This window comes from Ascaphus truei, chromosome 2 (genome assembly GCF_040206685.1).
Source record: "Ascaphus truei isolate aAscTru1 chromosome 2, aAscTru1.hap1, whole genome shotgun sequence".
NCBI lineage: Eukaryota > Metazoa > Chordata > Amphibia > Anura > Ascaphidae > Ascaphus > Ascaphus truei.
This window is the reverse complement of record NC_134484.1, coordinates 260,625,248-260,651,367: the sequence shown is the minus strand read 5'-3', so window position 1 is coordinate 260,651,367 and position 26,120 is coordinate 260,625,248. Positions and strand designations below refer to the sequence as shown.

General features: G+C 46.4%; 1 protein-coding gene across 1 annotated transcript in view; it reads right to left on the bottom strand.

Annotated features, from left to right (window-relative positions):
• CABCOCO1 (ciliary associated calcium binding coiled-coil 1) overlaps window positions 1-26,120 on the bottom strand; it is a 158,887-nt gene that overhangs the window by 89,223 nt on the left and 43,544 nt on the right. The window contains exon 5 of the mRNA XM_075588579.1: window positions 23,190-23,262. Coding sequence (XP_075444694.1) covers window positions 23,190-23,262 — 73 coding nt within the window. The remainder of the gene's footprint in view (window positions 1-23,189; window positions 23,263-26,120) is intronic.

Sequence of the window (26,120 nt, the reverse complement as noted above, 5' to 3'; positions counted from 1 at the left end):
ATTCTTCCCCATAATTAGAAGGCAAAGGCCCGTATATACCATACAATATAAAAGTGGAGTTAATATCGCACCCGGTAAAAAAACAATTACTGGCGTTATAACTGCAATTTTTATGTTGGTATTCATCAACATTGTGGTAATAATTTACTGGGTGCAATATGTGGGCGAAATCGTGATGCGGGAATTAACACGACCATTAAGGGGTTATTACACTGCATCGCGATAATATTTCTATCATATGCATCTGTAATATCTATTATTACAGGAGGCTATGATAGACATAACAAATAACCAGTTTGATGCATAAAAAAAATACACCACCTAACATGCCCACCATAGAGCCTAGCAAAGCATTGCCATGCAATGCTTTACTAACCACTAAGGTAATGAAAGGGTTAACCCCTCCCATCACACACCCCCGGGAAGCCTAACCGCCAATCCCCAGGGCAAGTACACCCTTCACCTACCCCCCATACTCCTTTCAATAACCTGCCATAACTGAACCTCCCAGCAAATCTGCCCCCTCTATACTACTGGCCAAGATCCCTGTTAGCCAAATGTGACTAATAGTGTTTTGGGGCATTAACACACACACCTTCATTAAAGTGTAATTAAGGTTCGTAAGCAAACCCTTCAAAGGTCAGTACATTTCGACGTTAAGGAGACACGCAACCTTTGCTGATGTCCCTCCACACTTACACGAAATCCCAAATGCCATGATCCCATCACATCAGAGAATGTAGAAAACAGCCCCAAAGAAATAGGCTTCTCCGGTCCATTTCTCCCTCAGCTCACTCCTCAAACAGACTTCCCTGGACCCTCCTCCCCCACCATCACATCTCTTTGATCCATCTCCTACAACTCTCCAGGAACATCTTACCACTCCCAAGAAACATCTTACCACTCCCCATTCTCTTATTCCCTCTCGCCCCCCATAAGCATTGTGTTTCTCAGGGGCCTTTCTTCACCCGCCAACCAAAAACATGAGGCTTGTCCAATCCCTTTCTCTTCCTTACATCAGACTTCTCTGGTGTCTCTCACTCCACCTCCATAGAGGCATTAGGCTTATGTAATCCCTTTGTAACCCTTGTCTCCCCAAGTATCTGCAGAACCTTTATCCCTCCACAAGTATCAATTCTCACTAATCCTTTCTTTATCCACCCTCCGCATCCCACAAGTATCAGGCTTCTCAATAACCCCCACCCACAGTGCTCCCCCATGCTTGGTTGTGATGATAGCTTTGGAGGAGTGAGCAGTTTTCAGTGCTGGTTGGAGTGGAAATTGTGCACGGTTCTATAGTAGTAGTCTTTAGTGTGCTACATACATCCTCACATATGTGATGTCAACATCACCATGATGTGAACATGTCATATGTGATGTCATTAGTGATGTCATTGGTGATGTCATGTATAATGACATCAGCCAAGCATGTCACCTTAACTTTGAAATGTACAGACTTTTAAATGGTTTGCTTACAAACCTTAACCAGTTTAAAAAAGTTTTTTCAATTGAATTTCTATGGTTTTTATCCTATGGACTATAAATAGCAATTTATCACAAGGATTCTTTCATTCATATATTTCAATATGAAATTGTTCATAAATATCTTGCAATAACATGTAAAATTGTAGTAAACGGACACAACAAATTGTGCTCAAACTTCCCCCCAAAAAATGACTTGTCAACCCAACCTGAAAACCCAAATTTCACACGGATTGGGGAATTTGAGAGAGTTCTGAACAACTGAAAAAGGGTGGTTATAATAAGTCTCGTTCAATCCTTAACAATGGATGAGCTGCTGCGCATGCACAATATCCCCCTCACACCCTATGTATATATAAATTATAAACACACACAGTGCTTTTATAAAAAAAAGGTGAGGGAACTCTGACGTGAGCATGAGACCAGGGGGGACCTGCGCAATAATATACACATACAGTAGGAGAGAGTGAGTAAAGACACTGACTGGCACTGAGGGTTTGCAGAGAAGCCTGGTTCAATTCCCGGTGTCGGCTCCTTGTGAACTTGGGCAAGTCACTTTATCTCCCTGTGCATCAGACACCAAAATCATAGATTGTAAGCTCCACGGGGCAGGGACCTGTCCCTGCAAAATTTCTCTATAAAGCGCTACGTAAAAACTAGCAGCGCTATACAAGAACATACTACTATTATTATTATTCACACTTCAAAGTTGTTTACAATTGTTATTTTTGTAAATAATAATGATTACATTGTAGTTGTCTTATAAACAGAAAAAATAGTTTTTTTTAAAGATGACCACAATAATGCTATAAAATGTACTACGTGGTTAATGAAAAAAGGAACATGAACTACGATCCCCCTGAAAATATATGAAATCACCTCACTCCCTCAGTTCAGTGTGTATATGTAACGCCTGTATGCCCGCAGACCTGGCCAGTCCCCAGTACTGAGGTGGGTAAGGGTATAACACGCACACACAGCAGTGAGGGCGTGCCCGGAGTGTGGAAAGATGCGTTGCCGGGCCTGGTGAGAAAAGGGTTAACGATATACTTGCTGAGTCCGGGGTGCCAGAAGGCGAAGGGTTAATGTCCAAGAGCCTAGGGGCAGGGGCAGGAGAAAGCAGCGTAGTGAGGTCCAAAGCAGAGTCCAGGGGTAGAGAGGTACATGTAGTCGAGCCGAGCCGAGATCAATCCAAGGGAATCCAAACAGAGGCAGGGACAGGAAAAAAAAGCTGAAACAGAGAGCTTGGCAAAGTCACTGCACACAGGAGCTACAGAGAAGCTATGCTGAGCGACGACGGAGTGGGCAGACTGGGGTTATAAAGGAGGGAAGACCAATGGTAGCGCGGGGTGGAGCGGAGGCCTGGCTGAGTGCTTGCAGTGATAGGTCCAGGCGAGCACGAAGGGAGACAGGGGAGTGATACCTGTTAATAGCCTGCAGCGAATGAGGGGCAGAGCCAGCAGCACGGGAGGGCAGGTAAGAGGATCGGGTGCATGCGCCTTCTGTAAGGCTGCCGTGCGCGTGCCCCGATCGCGTGCGTGCAGATGCCGCGTGCGCCACGGAGGAACGGCTCGGCGTGGGAGAGGTAAGATGTTGAGGGAGAGGGGAAACGGGACAGAGAGCTGCCATGGGGCCAGAGGTGACGGGGACCCGCTGAGAGGCGCGTGTCCCCTGATCCGTTACAGTACCCCCCCTTGAGGATCAGACACCGGACGATCCTCCCAAAGTTTGTGAGGAAACTTCCGACGAAATTGTTTGAGAAGAGCTGCAGCATGGATATGATGACAAGGTACAGTACCCATGAGCGTTCCTCTGGGCCATATCCCTTCCAATGAACAAGGAATTGGAGTCTGCCCCTGGACCAACGTGAATCAAGAATGGACTGGACTTCGTATTCCTGTTGTCCTTGTATTGTGACGGGATTATGGTCTCCAAGGACGGTCCGGAAAGTGTACATTTTGGAGAAAGGGTTTCAGGAGGGATACGTGAAACACAGATGGTATCTTCATGGTGGGAGGAAGCAAAAGTCGAAATGCCACCGGGTTGATCCATTTGAGGACCTTGAAAGGACCCAAAAATCTAGGAGCCAGCTTCTGGGAAGGAGTTTTGAATTTGATATTTCTTGAGGAAAGCCGAATTCTTTCTCCAGATTTGTATACTGGGCCCACCTGACGTCGCCTATCTGCTTGCATCTTTTGTTTTTGGATGGAGCCTTGCAAGGCTCTTTGAATCTTTTCCAAGAATTCTGTAGATTGGAGACGTGAGTATCCGCTGCAGGAACACCAGAGGGGAGGGAGGAGAGGGGAAGACTGCTGAGGTGGTACCCATAGTTAATGAAAAAAGGCGACTCTTGAGTGACTCATTCTTCAGCGAATTAATAGCGAACTCCGCCCAGGGTAATAGGTCCACCCAATTGTCTTGAGATTCTGATACAAAGCATCTGAGATACTGCTCCAAGGTCTGATTCATTCTTTCCATCTGGCCGTTGGTTTGCGGATGGTAACCCGAGAAGAGAAGGTAAATGCAAAGTCTTTGCGAGAACGCACGCCAAAATTTAGAGATAAATTGAGTACCTCTGTCAGAAACAATGGAAAGTGGCACGCCGTGTAACCTGAAAATTTCTTTAGAAAAAATGTCAGTCAAGGTAGCTGAATTGGGAAGACCCCTGAGGGGTATAAAGTGTGTGTGCTTTGAGAACCTGTCCACTACCACGAGGATCGTATTCATCCCATGAGAATTAGGAAGTTCCACAATAAAGTCCATGGAAATATGCTTCCAAGGCCGTTCCGGAATAGGAAGAGGCAGGAGGAGACCAGAAGGTTTGTGCCGGGCGGATTTGCTCTGAGCACAGACTGGACAAGCTCTGGTGAAATCAAAAATGTCCTTGTTCATTTTGGGCCACCAAAAAGTCCGTTTAATAAGGTCCAGTGTTCTCTTGAAGCCTGGATGTCCCGCAGATCTAGAAGAATGCCCCCACTCAAGGATCTTGTGGCAAAAACACGGAGCAGCGTACAGACGTCCTTCTGGCACCTTAAATCTCCTAGGAATATGAGCCTGAGCTTTATTGATTTCATCCAGGATATCAAAATTATTGGCAGAAATGATATGTTTTGCGGGAAGGATCGACTCAGAAGATTCGTTAGATCCTTCCTCCGTAGAGAATTGGTGAGAAAGAGCATCGGCCTTGATATTCTTGGTACCGGGAATATAAGAGATCGTGTAATTAAAACGATAGAAAAACAATGCCCAACGTGCTTGGCGGGATCCTAGACGACGAGCCCCCTCAATATATAATAAGTTTTTGTGATCAGTGAGAATGGCTACTGGCTATTTGGTACCCTCGAGAAGATGTCTCCATTCCTGCAGAGCTAATTTGATAGCTAAAAGTTCACGGTTCCCGACATCATCATTTCTCTCGGCAGAAGAGAACTTCCTGGAAAAGAATCCACATGGGTAGAGTTTTTCTTGTGGAGAGGATCTTTGTGAGAATACTGCCCCAGCTCCCACGTCAGAAGCGTCTACCTCCAGGGTGAAAGGAAGAGCTGTATCCGGATGCCGAAGGATGGGGGCGTAGATGAAAGCCCTTTTGAGGAACTCAAAGGCTTTGATGGCTCCGGAAGACCATGCTGTGGGATCAGCACCTTTTTTGGTCAAGGCCGTAATGGGTAAAGCGATAGTGGAGAAATTACGGATACATTTTCGATAGTAGTTAGTGAAACCAAGGAAACGGCTTTTTAGGGAATTTGGCAGTGGCCAATCCAAAACAGACTTTAATTTCTCAGGATCCATGGTGAAACCCTTATCGGAGATTATATAGCCAAGGAAGGCTTTGGAAGACTGGTGGAAGAGACATTTCTCCATCTTCACGTAGAGGCGATTAGCACGCAGACGTGAGAGGACCACCCTTGTGTGACGAATGTGTTCTTCCAGGCTCTTAGAGAATATGAGGATATCATCTAAATATACGATGACGAAAATTCCCAGAATGTCCCGGAAGATATCATTCATAAATTCTTGGAAGACGGCAGGGGCATTGCAGAGGCCGAACGGCATCACTAGATATTCATAATGACCTGAACGCGTATTAAATGCAGTTTTCCATTCGTCACCATCTCTTATTCGGATGAGGTTGTAGGCACCTCTCAGGTCAAGTTTTGAAAATATAGAGGCTCCCTGGAGCCGGTCAAAGAGTTCGGAAATTAGAGGAAGAGGGTACCGGTTTTTGACTGTAATCTTGTTAAGCCCACGAAAGTCGATACAGGGTTTTAAAGAGCCATCCTTTTTTTTCACGAAGAAGAAACCGGCCCCGGCAGCGGAGGTAGAATTCCGAATAAACCCTTTCTTAAGATTCTCCTGGATGTTGGTCACCATAGCCTCGGTCTCAGGGACAGACAAGGGATATGATTTACACTTACGGAGTGTGGTTCCAGGAATTAATTTGATGGGACAGTTGTACGAACGGTGAGGTGGAAGAACTTCAGCCTGAGTCTTGTTAAAGACATCCGAAAAGTCGTGGTATACCTCTGGCAGGGAAGAAAGAGCGGGCGTAGAGGCATTGAGACCAGCGAGCACGGTAATGGGAGGTGAGACGGTCTTCTCCAAGGAAGGTGCCCACTGGATCGGTAGTTCGTTGGTCCAATCAGCCCGCGGGTTGTGAAGCTGGAGCCACGGCAGTCCCAAAATTACCTAGACAGTGGGGGACTGGAAGACATCAAGGATGATGATTTCAGTATGGCCATCCGCGGTGGTCATGGTGAGGGGAATAGATTCCCAAATAATGAAGGCTGGTTGAAGCAGTCGGCCGTCGATGGCCTCCAGGCTGATGGGCGACTTCTTCTTGACCAACGGAATTTGATTATTGCAGGCATAGTCGTGATCCAAAAAGTTGCCACCAGACCCGGAGTCGATGGAGGCTTCAACCTCTACCTTGACATTAGGACCCACAAGAGTTATGGGGAGAAGGATTCTCTTCGGTAGCTCTTTGGGAGAAGAGGGGCAAGGCGAAATGGTACCAAGTAGAAGCCCCTCTACCTTTACTGGGCGTTCTCGTTTCCCGGTTTTAAGCGACAGTGACGTAGTTGGTGTTCCGGGGAGCCGCAGTAGTAGCAGAGACCCTCATCTAGGCGGCATGTTCTATCAGCGGCCCGAACCTGTTGGCTACCGATTTGCATCGGTTCGGGGGCGTCCAACGTAAGAAGAGCCGAGGGAGGAAACCTAGGAGAAACAGGCAAGGGAGACAGTAAACAAGGGCGCTGGCGCTCGTGGCGTCGCTCGAGTGCGCTGATCCATCCGGATGCTGAGGGCAATGAGATCCTCTAGAGATGAGGGACGAACATGAGCTGCGAGGTCATCCTTGAGGGATTCGGACAAACCCTGCCAGTACTGCTGCGGTCCCTTTTATCCTCCTACTTACCCGTAAAAATGCGGGATGTTTGCAATTTGTCTTGGGCTTTTCTGCGCGGCGGCCGTATCATCAGACAAGCGCTAATGGCGCTTAACATTGAAAGTGCCCGCGGCGCTGGAAAGCAGCCGAAAACATGCCGCATCTGCCCGCATTTTTAAAAATCCCGCAGTGGCGGCCGCAGGAGGTTAAAGTCGGCCTCCACTTAATACCGCGACGAGAGCCTCATCGTTCCACTGGATTTCTGCAGCGATGGCGCGGAACTCCACCGCGTATCTTGCAGCCGGCCTGCGACCCTGAGAGAGATGAAACAAAGAAGAAGCGGCAGTCTCCCTACATGCTGGTGTGTCGAAGACCAGCTTAAATTCTCGCCGGAACTTGGGGTAATCTTGGGTTAGGTCTGACAGGTGTTCTCAGAGGGGAGAAGCCCAAGCAAGCACATCACCAGTGAGATGAGCATAGACGTAGGCCACCTTCGAACGGCCTGAAGGAAACCGAGATGGGGACATCTCGAACTGGACATCACACTGGTTCAAGAATCCCCGGCAAGTAAGGGGGTCTCCGGCATACCGATTAGGAGGTGGAATACGTGGTTCCAAATTACCCATAGGAAAGGGGCAGAAGGGGGCGGTGCAGCTGGAAATTCCCGCAGGGAGAGTGTAGAAAGTTTTTGTGCCACAGCGGTAACTTGGTCGCTTAAAAATTGCCAGTGATCCATAGTGACACCTTGGCCCACCTCAGGGGGGTCTGCGCTTGTTTGGCTCAGCATAATGTAACGCCTGTATGCCCGCAGACCTGGCCAGTCTCCAGTACTGAGGTGGGTAAGGGTATAACACGCACCCACAGCAGTGAGGGCATGCCCTGAGTGTGGAAAGATGCGTTGCCGGGCCTGGTGAGAAAAGGATTAACGACATACTTGCTGAGTCCGGGGTGCCAGAAGTCGGAGGGTTAATGTCCAAGAGCCTAGGATCAGGGGCAGGAGAAAGCAGCATAGTGAGGTCAAAAGCAGAGTCCAGGGGTAGAGATGTACACGTAGTCAAGTCGAGCCGAGATCAATCCAAGGGAATCCAAACAGAGGTAGGGACAGGAAAAAAAAGCTGAAACAGAGAGCTTGGCAAAGTCACTGCACACAGGAGCTACAGAGAAGCTATGCTGAGCGACGACGGAGTGGGCAGACTGGGGTTATAAAGGAGGGAAGACCAATGGTGGCGCGGGGTGAAGCGGAGGCTTGGCTGAGTGCTTGCAGTGATAGGTCCAGGCGAGCAGGAAGGGAGACAGGGGAGTGATACCTGGTAATAGCCTGCAGCTGATGGGGGGTGGCGCCAGCAGCACGGGAGGGCAGGTAAGAGGATCGGGTGCGCGCGCCTACTGTAAGGCTGCCGTGCGCGCGCCCCGATTGCTTGCGTGCAGATGCGGCATGCGCCGCGGAGGAACGGCTCGGCGTGGGAGAGGTAAGATGTTGAGGGAGAGGGGAAACGGGGCAGAGAGCTGCCGTGGGGCCAGAGGTGACGGGGACCCGCTGAGAGGCGCGTGTCCCCTGATCCGTTACAGTATATATATATATATATACATACATACATACATACATATATATATATATATATATATATATATATATATATATATATATATATTGTGACATAGTCCAAAGATGTTAGGCAGCTTTCTGCCCCATTTTAGAGCAGAAAGTGCAGGAATAGCTAAAAATGATCCGTTCCACAGCTTCACATTAACTCAGGCAGCTGGATGGAAAATCCAGACCACAGATTACAATGGCTCTACAGTAGTTCTCCCTCACCTGCTCTTCTAATCACATGCACAGGTATTTAGAGCAGAGAGGTTTTGCATTTCACTCTCTCTCCTTGGAGCCTGGGGGCTGGGGGTGTCGCTGCTCCCCTGCATCCAGTATCGGGGTTGACGGCCCCTCCACGTATCACAGTACCAGAGGATTTGCCTGGACTCCACGAACAGATAAGACAAAACAAATGGTTACTGCTGTTGCTAAAAGACTGTGCTGTATCTTGTGACCCTAAATGAGAGAGCATTGTTTTAAGCTGGGGAACCAGTTTAGTTGGCCAGCAGCTGTTAGAGAGACTGATTCTGATGTGTAGTTAGATCCCTGAAAGGGATAGGATTTTGCTTATATGATTTTGGTTTTATTTCTTGAAATAAGTGTGGGAAATATGGTAACACTGAAATATGTGAACTGCTGAATGAAAGTATCTGAGTACCTCTAACCTTCACATGTTAAAGCTGCAGTACCTTACTTGGATGAAAATAAAGCAGGCAGAAGCCTGAGTTAAGCAGCATAATACTTTGCATGATCCTGTTTGTTGTATAATTAACCCTAGAAGACTGTGTCGGGAAGAACCCAGACAGACGTCAGCACTACAAAAGAGGGGCGTTTGTCACATATGGTGGAGAATGCGGGCAGACACTAAAAAGTCTGTGGGTTTGCAAATAAATGCGGGGGTTTAAAATGGCCGCCGAGCTGAACTAAAGTACAGATGCTATGAGTGAAGTCTGTCCCACTGTGTATATCAGTTGTGCTTCTAGCATACACAGAGAATGTGCGAAGTGTGGATGCAATAGCACCCTGAACCCAAACAGAAAACCAAAATGTTTTGCTGAAGAAAAAAAAAAATTGCATCTAGCAAGTGCTGTTTGTAAAGCTAATGCCTTTTGCTGAAGTGAGTGAATTTGCAGCTAGCAAGTGCTGTATGTAAGTTGCTGAAGTGAGTGAAATTGCAGCTAGCAAATTGTCCCTGCCGGGTTTCTAAAATGGCCGACGTGAAATGTTTGTTGTGTAATGTACGTAACCATACAAAACAGTGTCCCTTCAGGCCATACTATGATCACGACCCTGGAGGAGAGCCGTACCCACAGATGAATTTAGTATGCGGGGCCTGTCGTGAAGTAGGTCACATGGAAGATGTGTGCCCCAAAATTTTCAAAGACAAACAGCTGCAAAAGCAAGCAACGCCCTGTGAGTGCAAGCAAGATGTGGAAGCTGATAACAGTGAGTGTGTGCCCAGTACAACTGATATCTCTGGAGCTAATAAAGCAAAAAGAAAGAAAACTGTTCCTCAAGTCACAGGGGAAGTGACCGAGCCACTTGAACCTGCGCTGTCAGGACATGCGTCAGAAAGGCGCCGAGATGAGCAACAGCCCATAGGGCCTGGCGCAATCGTCCCAGGAATGACGACACGCCTAGAGATGACAAAGGCTACTGCTACCATCATAGGCAGAGAGCCAAGCGAATCAAAGAAAACAAGAACTGACTGGAAACTATGCTATGAGATGTCCCAGAAAGATGTGCAAAACTTCATCACAGAGTTAGGGGTTTCTCGGCAAGAGGCTAGCGCGCTTAAAGCAGAGCTGGAACTCTCACGCCATGAGGTCTACGCTCGCAGCACAGAGCTGTGTACATTGAAGGAAACCTATGAGAATACCCTGAGTAATTTAGAGACTGTAAAAAGAGAGAATGTAAGTCTGACACAGAAAAATTCAGACTTGACGGACCAGATCAGTGAAGGTGATGAGAAGCTTCACCAAGCAGAAAAAGTGGAGAAGCAATTGATCCAGGAAAAGTTAGAAATGCAGGAAGCACTGCAGAATACAGAATCAGCGGCGATCCAGGCGACACAATCTGCAGAGCTCCAAAAAATGGAGGCGCTGATGCAAACCCAGAGCAAGCACCAGAAAGAGGTGAAGACCCTGAGGGAGGTCTGGCACGATCAGGTTGGAGAGCTGCAGAAGCAGATGGCTGAGCGCGAGATACAGTGCGCCAAGAGAGAGGAGGTGTCCGTCCGTCAGGTGGTTTGCCTGACACTGCGCTATAAAAGCGAGATGGCCGATATCTACAAGCAGCTGGACCACACGGCAAATGAGGGGGCCCGGCTGCAGCTGGAGCTGGACAAGACCCGGGAGGAGCACCTGCAGCTGCAGGTCAAGAATAGAGAAAATGAAACAGAGTTAAACCTCGCTCTGAAACAGATGACGGACATGGGAGAAGCGGCTAAAGTGGTTCAGTCGGGCTATCAATCCTACCTCCTAACCAAGCAAGCGGTACGTTCCTATACGTGTATCTTCAATGCTGTTGCAATATTACGATTTGCTATAAAGATGAAGTTGGAGAAAGAGATTCCAAGGCTAAAAGAGACACGGTCACAAAAGGAGACCAGGGAAAGTAAACTCAATGCCCTCACTGATGACAAAGAGGAAGGAGAAAGAATTGACTTTGATTGTGCTGCTGTTATTCCAGAAACAGATAGGCACCCTCCTGAGAATATACTCCCTGATCTGGAATTCAAAAATCCAGATCCTCAATTTCATTTACGTTGTCCAGAAGATTATCAAACTAGTGGACATACCCAGGACAACACAGAAGATGTTTTAGCCAAGTGGGTGGCAGTTCCTGAAAACACAAACTTGTTGACAGATCCTGATGACATGGTTAATATGGACTACGTTTGTACAGAGGCAACTAGGTCTCCAAAACCCAAAGGCCTGGTAATGGCCACAAAAGGGAAATCAAAGATTGAAAAGAAAAAACAACGAAGGTTAACACGGCGCCTGAATAGTTCCATATCTCACCAATCTGGACCACACTGTGGAGCCAAGGAGAATCTGGTCCAAGGGTCTCATCAGAAGCTAAAGAAACAGTCCAGTCATTTGCAGGTTGCAGCGGGCTATGAAATAAAGTCAAAGGATGCAATAGACTGGAAGTCAAAAAAAAAAAAAAAAAAAAAATGTTTGGGGGAACTGACCGATTTATTTTTTTTATTACACGTGTGGACTATGTCACGGACACTTAACTATGCAAATAAGCATTTTGTCAATATTACAATGTTATATTGGTTCTCTGTGTTGAAAATGTAGCTAAACTACAAATTAATATACAGGGTTGATGGCCCTTAAGATTACAAGGCTGTAGTATAAGAGAAAAAAATATTGGTAGCTTACAATATGAAAAAAAAAAAAAAAAAAATGCCCTTTTCGGTTGGTAAATTTATAATGAAGTTCATATTCGTATCATGTGAATACTTAATGTTGTACTGAGGAGTTAGCTCAAGTATTTCAGGTAGGACGCTCACCCCAGTGAGGTCCATGGCCGCTCACCCCAGTAGGTGTGAGCTGGGGAGGGGGATATGTGACATAGTCCAAAGATGTTAGGCAGCTTTCTGCCCCATTTTAGAGCAGAAAGTGCAGGAATAGCTAAAAATGATCCGTTCCACAGCTTCACATTAACTCAGGCAGCTGGATGGAAAATCCAGACCACAGATTACAATGGCTCTAGTTCTCCCTCACCTGCTCTTCTAATCACATGCACAGGTATTTAGAGCAGAGAGGTTTTGCATTTCACTCTCTCTCCTTGGAGCCTGGGGGCTGGGGGTGTCGCTGCTCCCCTGCATCCAGTATCGGGGTTGACGGCCCCTCCACGTATCACAGTACCAGAGGATTTGCCTGGACTCCACGAACAGATAAGACAAAACAAATGGTTACTGCTGTTGCTAAAAGACTGTGCTGTATCTTGTGACCCTAAATGAGAGAGCATTGTTTTAAGCTGGGGAACCAGTTTAGTTGGCCAGCAGCTGTTAGAGAGACTGATTCTGATGTGTAGTTAGATCCCTGAAAGGGATAGGATTTTGCTTATATGATTTTGGTTTTATTTCTTGAAATAACAGTGTGGGAAATATGGTAACACTGAAATATGTGAACTGCTGAATGAAAGTATCTGAGTACCTCTAACCTTCACATGTTAAAGCTGCAGTACCTTACTTGGATGAAAATAAAGCAGGCAGAAGCCTGAGTTAAGCAGCATAATACTTTGCATGATCCTGTTTGTTGTATAATTAACCCTAGAAGACTGTGTCGGGAAGAACCCAGACAGACGTCAGCACTACAAAAGAGGGGCGTTTGTCACAATATATATATATATATATATATATATATATATATATACATACACACCTTGCTGCAGTGGAAGGGCTGTATGCTGGGCGATAATGGTGAAAGACGGCGTTGCAGACCTGTCTAAGACATGCAAATGGACACACAGTAATATTTCCATTTACTATATGCTTTGCTGTGGAGGGTTTTTGTCACTTTTTTTACCCACCATAACTTAATTAAGTATGGTAAAACCGATCCCTGCCTCATTTTGCATAGCCAGTATAACCAACCACACACTGAAGAGACCCATTAAGGTCGAAACAGTCTGTCTGTGGGTGGGTTTACTGGCTATGCATCTTAACCCTGGCTGTGCTCAAAGCTGTGACCTTGCAGCAAGCTTAAACCTATAGGGGAACCATGTAGGTAGGCATTGTACTGAAACAAGTAGGATAACACAAGGTGAGAAGCGCGCTGGGACAGCAGACACCAGAAGTAAGAAAGACCTGGGGAACTGTATTTGTTTTTGATTATTAAGCTCGGCTAACACGGTCTCTCTCTATCTCTGTCTCTGTCTCTGTGTGTTAGGATTCGGGGGTCACAGGCAGTCGCAGCATGACCCCCCCTTACCTCCTACGGCTCCCGCTGCCGTGGGACGTCCACGCCGTCGGTCCCACCAGGTTCCCATGGATCTGGGGCTTCCCCATCGTCCGCGATGGGCCACCGCTGCCCCGCAGGCACCCCGCACCCATTTGTCCTGGGCGCGCGCTCTCGAAAATTACAGAGCGCGCGCCAGACGAAGATAATTTATTCACTGCACTAGCAGTGAAACCACGCCCCCAACTTTCACACAGGCTGCTACTCAACCCTAAAGCTCCCCACCTGGCTGCCTGTCATAGGAACCAATCCATCACAGCTCCTCGTGTTCCTCCAGGACTGCCCCCACTCCCCATTGGTCAGCCACAGTATATAGTACCTGTATTACCTCTCTCACATTGCTCGACATAGTCTCTGCTTACAGACGTCTATTCTGGCTTTCCCTTTGCTCTTCATTATTCAGGTTGCGACCCAGCTTGGCGGACGTTCCTCTCTGGCTCTGGACCCCGGCTCCCACTTGACCTTGCAGCTTCTCTCATCCCTCGACTACAGCTTGGACCTCGACCTCCCGGATCTCTCTCTCTCTGACCTTGGCTAACGGCAACGACTTCGTCTCTTCTGTACCGGTATCGGCAAGTATAGCTACTCCTATTCACACCTCGTCTGGCAACCCCAAAACACCACACTCCGGACACGCTCCTTCTGCTGCGGGTGCGTGCACATATACGTCCCCACCTCAGTATAAGGGACAAGTCTTGTCTGCGGGCAGCACCGGCGTAACATTATGTCGAGCCCACAAGACGCAGACCAGACTGACATGGCCTCCATGATGACGGCCATGTATCAACAAGTCCAGGCCCTAACTTAACAAATGGCTCTCCTCACTCAACAGGTACAGGTCCTTTCATTTCAGGCACCTTCTGTGGCCGCACCGCCGCTGTTGTCAGAACCAGTATCCGCTGTGACTTCAGGCCTGAAGATCCCAGCACCTAAACCATACGCGGGGATAGGCACGCCTGTCGCGGTTTTCTCAATCAATGCGAGATCCGGTTTTCTTAATCAATGCAAGATCCAGTTTGAGATGGCCCCACAGCAGTATTCCACTGGTTGTAAGAAAGTGGCATATGTGTACAGTCTGCTCACAGGGAATGCGCTGGCATGGACCTCCACAATTTGGGAACTACGTCCCGAAATCACCCGCGATTACGCAGCCTTTAGGCGAGATTTTCGACAGGTCTTCGATACCTCCGCATGCCAAGAAACTGCCTCTGACTCTTTTGCTTGAGCTTTCTCAGGGACGTCGTTCCGTGGCCCAGTACGCCTTGGAGTTCAGGACCATAGCAGCTGAGACACGATGGGACCAGGAGGCTTTAGTCTCCGTCTTCTGGCGGGGCTTAACAGATTCTGTGATGGACGAACTCGCCTCACAACCCAGGCCAGGGCTTCTGGAGGAACTCATCTCCCAAGCCAATCGAGTGGATCAGCGCCTTCAGGTACGCCGCGCTCAGCGCCAGCATCCCTGATTTATGCCCTTCCGTGCTCCTTGTCCCAGATTCTCTTCAACCACAGGACCTGCCATCTCCCCGCTGCCCACTGTGGAGGCTCCAGAACCGATGCAACTCTGAGTCCAACATCCCCGGGCACCGATACGACAATTTAGCCGAGCCGTGGGTTATGTTACTACGGCGGATCTTCCGAGCATCTGGTCCGTGAATGCCCACTGTGTCCGGAAAACGATCAAGCCCAGTGAGTACGAAGGGGCTCTCCATGGGTGCCAACTTCCCTTGTCCCCTTCCCAAAAGTGAACTTCCCAAGAAGACCATTCCTGTCTCCCTCTCTGGTCCTACCTTCCGCACTTCCAAAGCTGCATTTATCGATTCCGGCGCGGGAGGAAATTTCGTTGACCAGACCTTCTCTGAACAGAACCAGATCCCAATCATTAGGAAGAAATCTCCTGTAGCCTTGGTAGGGATCGACGACCGTCCACTCACCCCGGCTTACATTTCCGTGGAGACCTGCCATCTCCCTCTTTCTTCTTCTTCCCACAAGGAGACTGTAACAGGGGACTTATCCCTGTTCACAAATGTGCCTCTAATCCAGCAGTGTGGTGGTTAACTGCTGGTAGGCAATTAACTAACACCACCTGGCTGATTACAGGGGTTAGAAAAAGCCTGCCTCTGAGACAGGAAGTGAGACTCCTTAGTCCACAACTGGGCTGAACAAGGAGACAGACGTCTTGAGTCTGCCAAAAGAGACTGCAAGCTGACAACAAGACACAGGGGATAATACTTCTATACCTGGATCCTGACATTGCCTTATCACAGACGGGTGTGGACACCAGGAGAACAAAGAAGCCTTCCCCTACAGCAACCCAGCTAACAGATAAGACTTTTCTTTTAAGACTATTATCTATGTCTATCTAAGTATATGAATGTCTCTATGATTTGGGCTGGTGAATCGCTGGGCTAACCATGCAGTTAGAGAGCTGGATCAAAAGTGTATATATACTCCAGAGTGGAGCGGATTTTGTTTGCTTATTTACATGTTTGCTGTGTTTAAAGCAACAGGCGCAATAAAGCCTTATTTTAATTTCACCTTAAAACGGTCTCCATTGCATACCTCTGAACATGTCTCTTATAGAGACCCTGACCTTGGATGTTATCCATGCTCCTGGAACACCGGTCACCCTTGGCTTACCTTGGTTGCAGTAGCACAATCCGCATATCAATTGGACATCTGGAGATCCTATAGTCTGGAGGTCAAGGTCAGAGGAGTCATCCCCACCAGCTGTACCTTCGCCTCAACTGCTTGCTAATACATCCAATCCCAAGGGAGACTTACCCGCCCCGTACGCTGATTTTTTGGATGTATTCAGCAAGACTCAATCCGAGCTACTACACCCTCACAGATCGTATGATTGTCCGATTGACTTGGTACCTGGATACACTTTGCCCAAATCCTACCCCCTTTCTCTGCCGGAGACAGAAGCCATGAACGAATATATTCGCGACAACTTGAAGCGGGGCTTCATCCGGCATTCCACTTCACCCGCAGGGGCTGGATTCTTCTTCGTTAAGAAGAAGGACGGTACTCTCAGACCGTGTATTGACTACAGGGGACTGAACCGCATCACGGTGAAGAACCGTTACCCACTCCCACTCATCTCTGAACTCTTCAACAGACTTCAAGGTGCTAACCTGTTTACCAAGCTAGACCTCCGCGGGGCATATAATCTCATTCGCATCCGGAAAGGTGACGAATGGAACACCGCCTTCAACACTCGTAGCAGCCACTACGAATATCTCGTGATGCTCTTCGGCCTATGCAACACTCCGGCGGTCTTCCAGGACTTTATCAATGACATTTTTCGGGATATCCTTAACCTTTTTGTTATTGTTTATCTGGACGACATTCTCATTTTTTCTAAGAATCTAGAGGATCATATCTCCCATACGAAGTTCGTACTCTCCCGCATCCGAGAGAACCGCTTGTTTGCCAAGATGGAGAAGTGTCTTTTTCACCAGTCTTCCACCTCTTTTCTTGGATATATTATTTCCAACAAAGGATTTGCCATGGACCCAGAGAAACTTAAAGCCGTAGTGGACTGGCCACAACCCGATTCCCTCAAATCCATTCAGCGGTTTCTAGGATTTTCCAACTATTACCGGAAATTTATTCGCAATTTTTCCACCATCATCGCTCCAATTACAGCACTAACCCAAAAAGGAGCCGATTCTTCGGCCTGGTCACCAAAGGCAGTCATGGCTTTCAAAACTGTGAAACAAGCGTTTGTCTCTGCTCCCATCTTCCGACACCCGGACACCAATTTTCCTTTTATCCTGGAGGTAGACGCCTCGGGAAGCGGGGCTGGCGCAGTCCTATCCCAGAGATTTTCTCCCAAGGAGAAACTCCAACCTTGTGGGTTTTTCTCTAAGAAGTTTTCTCCAGCTGAGAGGAACTATGACGTGGGCAATAGGGAACTTTTGGCCGTCAAATTGGCCCTTCAGGAATGGAGGCATCTTCTGGAGGGGTCTAAAGAGCCGTTCACGATTCTCACGGACCATAAAAATCTTTTGTATATCGAGAGTGCCCGCCACTTGGGCTCCCGTCAATCCCGCTGGTCGTTATTTTTCTCTAGGTTTAATTTTATTTTGTCCTACATTCCCGGCACCAAGAATGTCAAGGCGGATGCCCTCTCCAGACAGTATTCTTCTGAAGAGAGACCGGAGAAAACTACTGAGTCCATCCTTCCCAAGCAAAAGATCCTCGCGGTCACTGCTTTCAAGAATCTGGAAAAGATCAAGTCTCAAGAACACATTCCTAGTGATCTCGAAGTTCCGAAGGATACTTTGTACGTAGACTCCAAATTTATGCCTGAGATTTTGGATTGGGGGCACGCTTCCCGTTCAGCAGGACATCCGGGATTCAAAAAAACTCTGGACCACATCCGTCACACCTTTTGGTGGCCCAATACAGTATGGCCAAAACCATCCTTGAATTTACTCGGGCCTGTCCGGTATGTGCACGCAATAAGATACCTTGTCAAAAACCCCATGGTTTTCTTATGCCTTTATCCATTCCGGAGCGCCCCTGGTCCCACATATCCATGGACTATATTGCCGAATTGCCTTGGTCGAATGGCATGAACACCATTCTAGTAGTGGTGGACCGTTTTTCCATGATGGCACATTTCGTTCCTCTCAAAGGTTTACCCTCCTCACCCGCCCTAGACGATATTTTCTCCAGAGAAATTTTCCAGATCCATGGCATTTCCACATCTATCGTTTCGGACAGAGGTTCTCAATTTGTTTCCAGATTCTGGAGGACCTTCACCAGAAGACTGGGCATTTCTTCTTCTTTTTCTTCAGGATATCACCCTCAATCTAATGGGCAGACTGAGAGGGTTAATCAATCTCTCGAGAAGTACTTGAGGTGTTTCGTCTCTGATTCGCAGGACGACTGGTCGGAATTATTTCTCTGGGCTGAGTATGCCTTTAATTCCTCCAGGAATGAATCCACTCGTGAGACGCCGTTCTTTATTAATTACGGATTCCATCTGGCTCGCCTGCCCATTTCCAATATCTCCACTGGAGTACAAGCCGTGGATGAATGCATCACACTATTACAGGACTCTTGGTCCAGGATACAATCGGTGCTTCAAAAGTCCTCACAGACATCAAAACTCCAGGCTGACCGTCGTCGCCGACCTGCACCCAGTTACAAGCCAGGGGATAAGGTTTGGTTTTCTACAAGAAATATCCACCTCAAAACCCCATCCCCTAAATTGGCACCTAGGTTTCTGGGCCCATTTACTAGCATGGAGCAGGTAAACCCGGTGGCCTTCCGTCTTCAATTACCTCAAAGCATGAGAATTCCTAATGTTTTTCACACATCTCTTCTTAAACCGTTCATCTCCAGTCCCCTCTTTCCGGACCACACTCTTAAGCCAGATCCAGTGATCATACAGGGCAATGACGAGTAATAGATTCCTGTCTCTCGAGGGGTAAGGTCCAATTCTTTGTCCATTGGAAGGGCTTTGGACCTGAAGAAAGGTCTTGGGTACCTCTTAAAGACATTCACGCACCAGGACTTCTCAAACGCTTCCGTAAGAAGTTCCCTTCCAAACCGTGGGAGGATCGTCCTGAGGCTGATCCTGAAGGGGGGGGGGGTACTGTGAGGATTCGGGGGTCACGGCAGTCACAGAGTGACCCCCCCTTACCTCCTATGGCTCCCGCTGCCTTGGGACGTCCTAGCCGCAGGTCCCAACAGGTTCCCATGGATCTGGGGCTTCCCCGTCGGTCCTGACAGGCCACCGCTGCGCCGCAGGCACCCCGCACCCAGGCGGCTGCCATTTGTCCTGGGCGCGCGCTCTCCGACATTACAGAGCACGCGCCAGGTGAAGATAATTTATTCACTGCTCTAGCCATGAAACCACGCCCCCAACTTTCACACAGGCTGCTACTCAACCCTAAAGCTCCCCACCAGGCTGCCGGTCATAGGAACCAATCCATCACAGCTCCTCGTGTTCCTCCAGAACTGCCCCCGCTCCCCACTGGTCATCCATAGTATATAGTACCTGTATTACCTCTCTCACATTGCTCGACATAGTCTCTGCTTACAGACGTCTATTCTGTCTTTCCCTTTGCTCTTCGTTATTCAGGTTGCGACCCAGCTTGGCGGACGTTCCTCTCCTGGCTCTGGGTCCCGGCTCCCACTTGACCTTGCAGCTTCTCTCATCCCTCGACTACAGCTTGGACCTCCCTGATCACTCTCTCCCTGACCTTGGCTAACGGCAACGACTTTGTCTCTTCTGTACCGGTACCGGCAAGTATTGCTACACCTATTCACACCTGGCCTGGCAACGCCAAAACACCAAACTCCGGACACGCTCCTTCTGCTGCGGGTGCGTGCACATATACGTCCCCACCTCAGTATAAGGGACGAGTCTGGTCTGCGGGCAGCACCGGCGTAACACTCTGTCTCTGTCTCTCTGTCTGTCTCTCTGTCGCTCAAAAAACCTGCGCTCAACCCACCCTATAAAAATCACAGTGCCAATTCACACAATGTAAACAAGAAAGTGTACAATAATGTGGGTATCTGGAAAAAAAACATATTAAAATAATTTGGTATGTGATAACCAAATTGTATAGTTGCACACAAACCCTAAAACAGCAGCCAATGTCTAAATAGAACACATTCCTACATTTCTTTTTCAAAAGTGTTCTCGTGCAGCCTCTTTGGGGGAAACAATCTCCCTTTCTCCAATCAATTTAAGTTATCTAGAAAAGAAGTTCAGAGAAACACCTCATAATGTAATACTGTACATTTATTATAACTATGGCAGCAGAAGAAAGTATAGAGAAAACCACTCACAATATATAAAATTCATGAAAGCTTATCTGTATGTAGAGCTCTATGTGGCTCAGTAGTAGCAGAGGGATCCTGTATGATTCCATGCTCGTTGACTTAAGGTTTGTTGAAAACAATGGTGCAATAAGTGGGGCTGGTGCTACGTTGCTTTAAAGACTGAAGCTAGCCGCTTGTTGTTGCTAAAAGTCAAAAGGAAACTTCCTCTTTGATATGAAGGAAGACTCTTGGTGGACCGCAGGGGTCCACGTCAAACCACCAATGGGAATCGTAGGACTGGTTATGTGGGAGAACCTCCGTTTAGATCAGTAATCAGGATCCTTACAGAGTACGAAATACTGTGTGCAGAGATCCATCCTAAGTGTTTCGTGACGCTCAGGTCACTTCATTATATATATAATAAATTCAGTTTTGATTGCTCAGGTCAGTGAAGAAAAACGAAACTCCATGAATTAGGAGAGGAGAAGAAACTGTTAGTACAAGAAAAGGCAAGTATACAATTGACACTTGAAGAAGCAGAGGTTGCCATGAAAAAGTTTAGAGGAAGACTATGGAAGAAAGATTAGAAGCATCCTAAAAGATACCACACAGCACTAATCCAAAGAAGGATTGAGAGAGAGTTATCTACACATAAACCCTTTGTAACAATCATACATGCTGCCTATAGAGGGATGAAAGTTCATCAGCTTTGTTGCCGGAATAACGTAACCTGCATGTTTCAGTCGATTTGGAGAATGCAACAAGGAAGGAGAAAGTATGAACATTTGAGAAGGAGTGGCTCAGTGAGTAAAGTCACTGACAGGCAGTGAGTTTAAAACCGGGTAACCTGGTTCAATTCCTGGTGTCAGCTACTTGTGACCTTGGGCAAGTTACTTTATCTCCCTGTGCCTCAGGCACTAAAATCATAGATTGTAAGCTCCACGGGGCAGGGACTGTATCTGCAAAATGTCTCTGTAAAGCGCTATGTAAAGTTAGCAGCGCTATACAAGAACAAACTACAGTATTATTATAAAATGTACAAAGTGACAAACTGCAAGGCACATTACAGCCCTCTTGAATGAAAGGTAGTATGTTGCTTAGTAATTATGAATCTCAGGGCTAGATTTACTCATCTTTGGTATGGCATGAAATTTGAGTTAATGTGAAGTAACTGTAGTTATTTTTATCTCGTAATTTATTAATGGTTTATCACATAAAAAAAATACACAGGGATGGAATGTTTTTTTACCAATGCGATGTGTACATTAAATTTAACAGCAAACATTAATAAGGATATAAATAAATAATTAAAGGCTAAATACTTATTCACTATAGTCTATCTTGTGATATGGGACTATTGCCAAAAACTATTGCCAGTTTTTATCACCTACCATAGGCTGGCATTAGTCATATCTTGCCAATGTGAATAATGGCTACAACATGTATATACAGGCATACCCCACATTAACGTACACAATGGGTTCAGAGCATGTATGTAAAGCGAAAATGTACTTAAAGTGAAGCACTACTTTTTCCCACTTATCGATGCATGTACTGTACTGGAATAGTCATATACGTGCATAACTGATGTAAATAACACATTTGTAACAGGCTCTATAGTCTCCCCGCTTGCGCACAGCTTTGGTACAGGTAGGGAGCCGGTATTGCTGTTCAGGACGTGCTGACAGGCGCATGCGCGAGCTACCGTTTGCCTATTGGGCGATATGTCCTTATTCGCGAGTGTACTTAAAGTGAGTGTCCTTAAACCAGAGTATGCCTGTACAGCACAAAGGCAAGAAAAAGACTAGTCAAATTAAAGTGGGTGATAAAAGTGCATAATACTGTATTAAGTGGTCAGCCCGTTATAATCAAGGCTTAATAATTGCACATATGGATGTTATCCTTTTTGTTTTATTGATAAGGTGTTTATGTTGTATGTTAGTAGCCTCAGACATCAAGAGGGTTCCATTTTTGTGTGCCACAGGGATGGTCCAACAAATTAAAAATTAAGCACTCATATTACATACCATATAAGCAACATTTCAACTCAGATTTTTTTTGCCGTATTGTCAATATATAGGCACATTTTTTTTGATCATGCAGGCTTTTTTTGAAGATATAAATATTAGGGTTTTTTTTACCGTGTGAGACATTAACTCAAATTTAACAAAGTTTATGGGTTTGTGTCTTTGGAGACTAAAATACAGAAGAGCTTTTTTTCTGATCCGGTAGGAAGTTGCAATAATTACCAAACTTTTAAACCAGATGCAAAAAGTGGAATCACTAATTGACAAAAATGCAAGCAGGCACCATTTTATAGGGTTAACAACATTTTAGAAATTGTACACAGACCCTACCACTGAATTTGCAACCATCTTTAAATTAATGATGTCAAAGCAAGCCTCTAAGATCCTATTCAATGTGCTGTGATGCTGCATCACTAAAACTGAGATTTAAATTGTGCTGTTCTCTTCTCCATTGAAGCAACTTCTTTCCCGAGGCTTACGACTAGAGTCTCCACTAGGGCCCCGGGTTGTTGTTGAGTGAAGGCTATTTGCTCCCCCTATGTCAGCGGCCTTGCAAGCGCCATCCATTTTCTCTCTCTCACACACACACTCCTCCCCCTCTGTCTATACCAGGGGTGCGCAAACATTTCAGTTTGCGATCCCCGTCTGTGCTCCCCCTCCTTACCTGCTTTCGGGTTCCACGCATCATATGATGTCACGTCATGTGATGCATTGCCATTTGATGCTGCGTTGTCATGGCGATGCATCGCCGAAGAGCCGGCTGAGAGCAAGTAAGGGAAGTTGCAGAGGCCTCATGCCTCCCCCGGCATTTCATTTACATGCATGAGGGAAGAGCGCGGGGGCTCTGCAACTGCTGTGCCTCCCATAGAAAATCCTGCACCACCCCTGGGGGCGTGCCCCCAGTTTGCGCACCCCTGGCCTATACTATTGTTTATATATAGTACCTTTGCTCCGATCACCATCTCATCCCTCGAAGAGTTGAACATGTATTCATAGAGCTTATAATGTTGAAATAAACTGCAAGCAAAATAAAGAACAGACCATTTCATTTCAGTGATGTACTGTATCAAAAACAATTCTAGTTAATATAAAAAAGGGCTAAGATTTAGTTTTTTAGTATGCACCTTGTAGAGGGTTAAGGTCGAAACAACAATTTAGCATGGATTCTAAAATAAATTGAAAGTGGGAGAAAAATATTAAAATAAACATTACAAATAATTAATCGTGGTTGGAGTTATATTGCATAGAAAATGTTTAAATAAGTCTGTATTGACAATAAACAACTAAATTTAAACATTTAAAATCTAAAATATACATACTTAAAGTTTAAGGCACACTAAATCTAAAAAAACAAATGGAAGACGCACGCTCCATAAAGTAAAACAGTAATAAAACAGTAATAAATGATTTAATAAAACAGTAATAAATGATTTAATAAAGGCACGTGGTACATTATGCACTCACAAAGAAAGGGTATGCTATTGGTTTAAAAGTAAATCTCAGCGGGTTACCAGCCGGCATACCAAAGAGAGAGACACAATGGAAACTGAAGGACCAGGTAAAAATCCCACACTTAATTTCAGCGCCAACATGTTTTGTCACAGTATTGTGACTTCTTCATGGGATTGTCCAAAGGTTCAACTGATGCATATAAATTGTCCATGGTTGCCTAGCAACCATATTACAAACATGAACCTTATTTCCAGGCGTTATAGACGAAAATGTGTAACATTCTGGGCATTATTTAAATCCTTGCTCTCTGATTGGTCAAAATTGTGGTCATTATTAATTTAGTAATGGGCCGTAAATGTGGGCACCTTGCCAAGTTTTAATTTCCAACCAATCAGCTTTTCCTTTCATTCTGTGAGTGAGAGCAGCTCTCAGACAGGGGAGGTAATTGGATAAGAGACACCAGCAAGGCACTACCTCCTCACCCTCCCTGCCTGCAGAGAGCTCCGCCAGGAGACAGGAGAAAGGAGTTACTGTACGTGTGAGTATAGAGCAGAGGGGAGGTGTGTGTGCTTCACTGTCTGTGTGTAGATGGAGAGTTGCAGTGTATGTGTGTATGAAGATGGAGGGGGCTGCGGAATATGTGTTTGTGTGTATTGAGGAGGACTGCAGTGTGAACATTTGTGTGTATACAGGGGGGCTGCAGAGTATCTGTGTATTGAGGATGGGCAGACTTGTGTGTGTTTGTGTGTATAATGGGGAGCTGCAGTGTGTTTGTGTGTATGTGTATAGAGTTGGGCTGCAGCGTGTATGTTTGTGTGTATAGGGGGGCTGCACTGTGTTTGTTTGTATAGAGGGGTAGCTGCAGTGGTTGTGTTTGTATAGAGTGTGGGTCTGCATTGTTTGTGTGTATGAGGGAGCCAGCAATGTTTGTGTGTATAGAGTGAGGGCTGCAGTGTGTGCGTGTATAGAGAGGGGCTTTAGTTTATTTAGAATTTTATTTTAATGAACAAGTGCAGTAAAAGAACAACAGAAAATGTACAGTATGTTTATAAAAATCAATAACTATACAAAAATGTCTATATTATTTAAGAAAAAAAGCATACAATTGGCCTATAATAGTAATAATCCCCTCAGAACGGCATTACTGGCCAATAATGCCCTGGTTGGGTTAAAGTGCCTCTGCTTTGCCTCTGGCCTTTAACTATTCCAGCCAGGGCATTATTGGCACTAAAACCCTGTTCTTCAGGGATTATTACTTAATTAACCAGGAAACAGCAAAAATATAGGGAAAAAAGAGCTAAGCTGGTTCCCAAGCCAAAAACATGCCCTGGCATATGCCACAGTGTAACACAGTCTCTGCATACAATAATAAGGGATTATCTTATCTTAGTCCTTTGGAGCAGACGTCCCTGCTTCAGCACGGTCTCTACTCCTTTCTTCCTAGGGGAACTCAGCCCCACGTTGAGCCCATAGAAACTCCTCTGTAGGTCCTCTATACCAGTTTCTGCAGCTGGGGAGCACTTCTATCTCCCCCCTTCCCACCCCCCAATCCACTCCAGCAGGAGCAGACACAAGACAGCACTCAAAGGTAAGTAAGAAAACTTGTATTCAAAAATAAATGTAGCACAAACATGACCAACGTTCCGGTCCTCGTGGGACCTTCCTCAGGATTGCCAGGATGTGAGGGATCAATCGCGTATCTCCCCACTGTGCGAGATGCCGCGCAGCCTACTCAAGTGGTGATGGGGCCGCGCATGTGCGTATCGCTAAGCCGTTGAGTCCTCTTCGATGGACCACGGCGTCACGGTCTCCAGCAGCATGGCACCATGGTTACGGAGGACGCTTTCTTCCCTCGCCGTGGCGGCCTGATGGTACTGCATACACAACTCTGATCCCTGTGGATCATGTGGCTGTGTTGATGACAGGCATAGTGCGACATCAGCGACTTTGGGTCTGATCATGGGACTTGATGCACGGCCAATCAGCTACTCTGGTTGAGTCATTTTGGTGAGGATATTGGGTATTTAAGGGATCCACTGGTCACTACCCTGATAAAGGTCCCACGAGGACCGGAACGTTGGTCATGTTTGTGCTATGTTTATTTTTGAATACAAGTTTTCTTACTTACCTTTGAGTGCTGTCTTGTGTCTGCTCCTGCTGGAGTGGAGATAGATTGATTCTCTCTCATTCATTTTTTCATTCTCTCTCTCTCTCTCTCTCTCTCTCTCTCTCTCTCTCTCTCTCTATATATATATATATATATATATATATATATATATATTCATATTCTCAAACACCCAAGTTGTGCCGCAATCTAATCACCCTTTCAAATCCCAAGTAAGTCAATAACCCAGGAGTCAGGTAAATATAACCTCTGGTGGTGCTAAGGACTAGTATCATATAAAACACACAAAAAGAAAAAA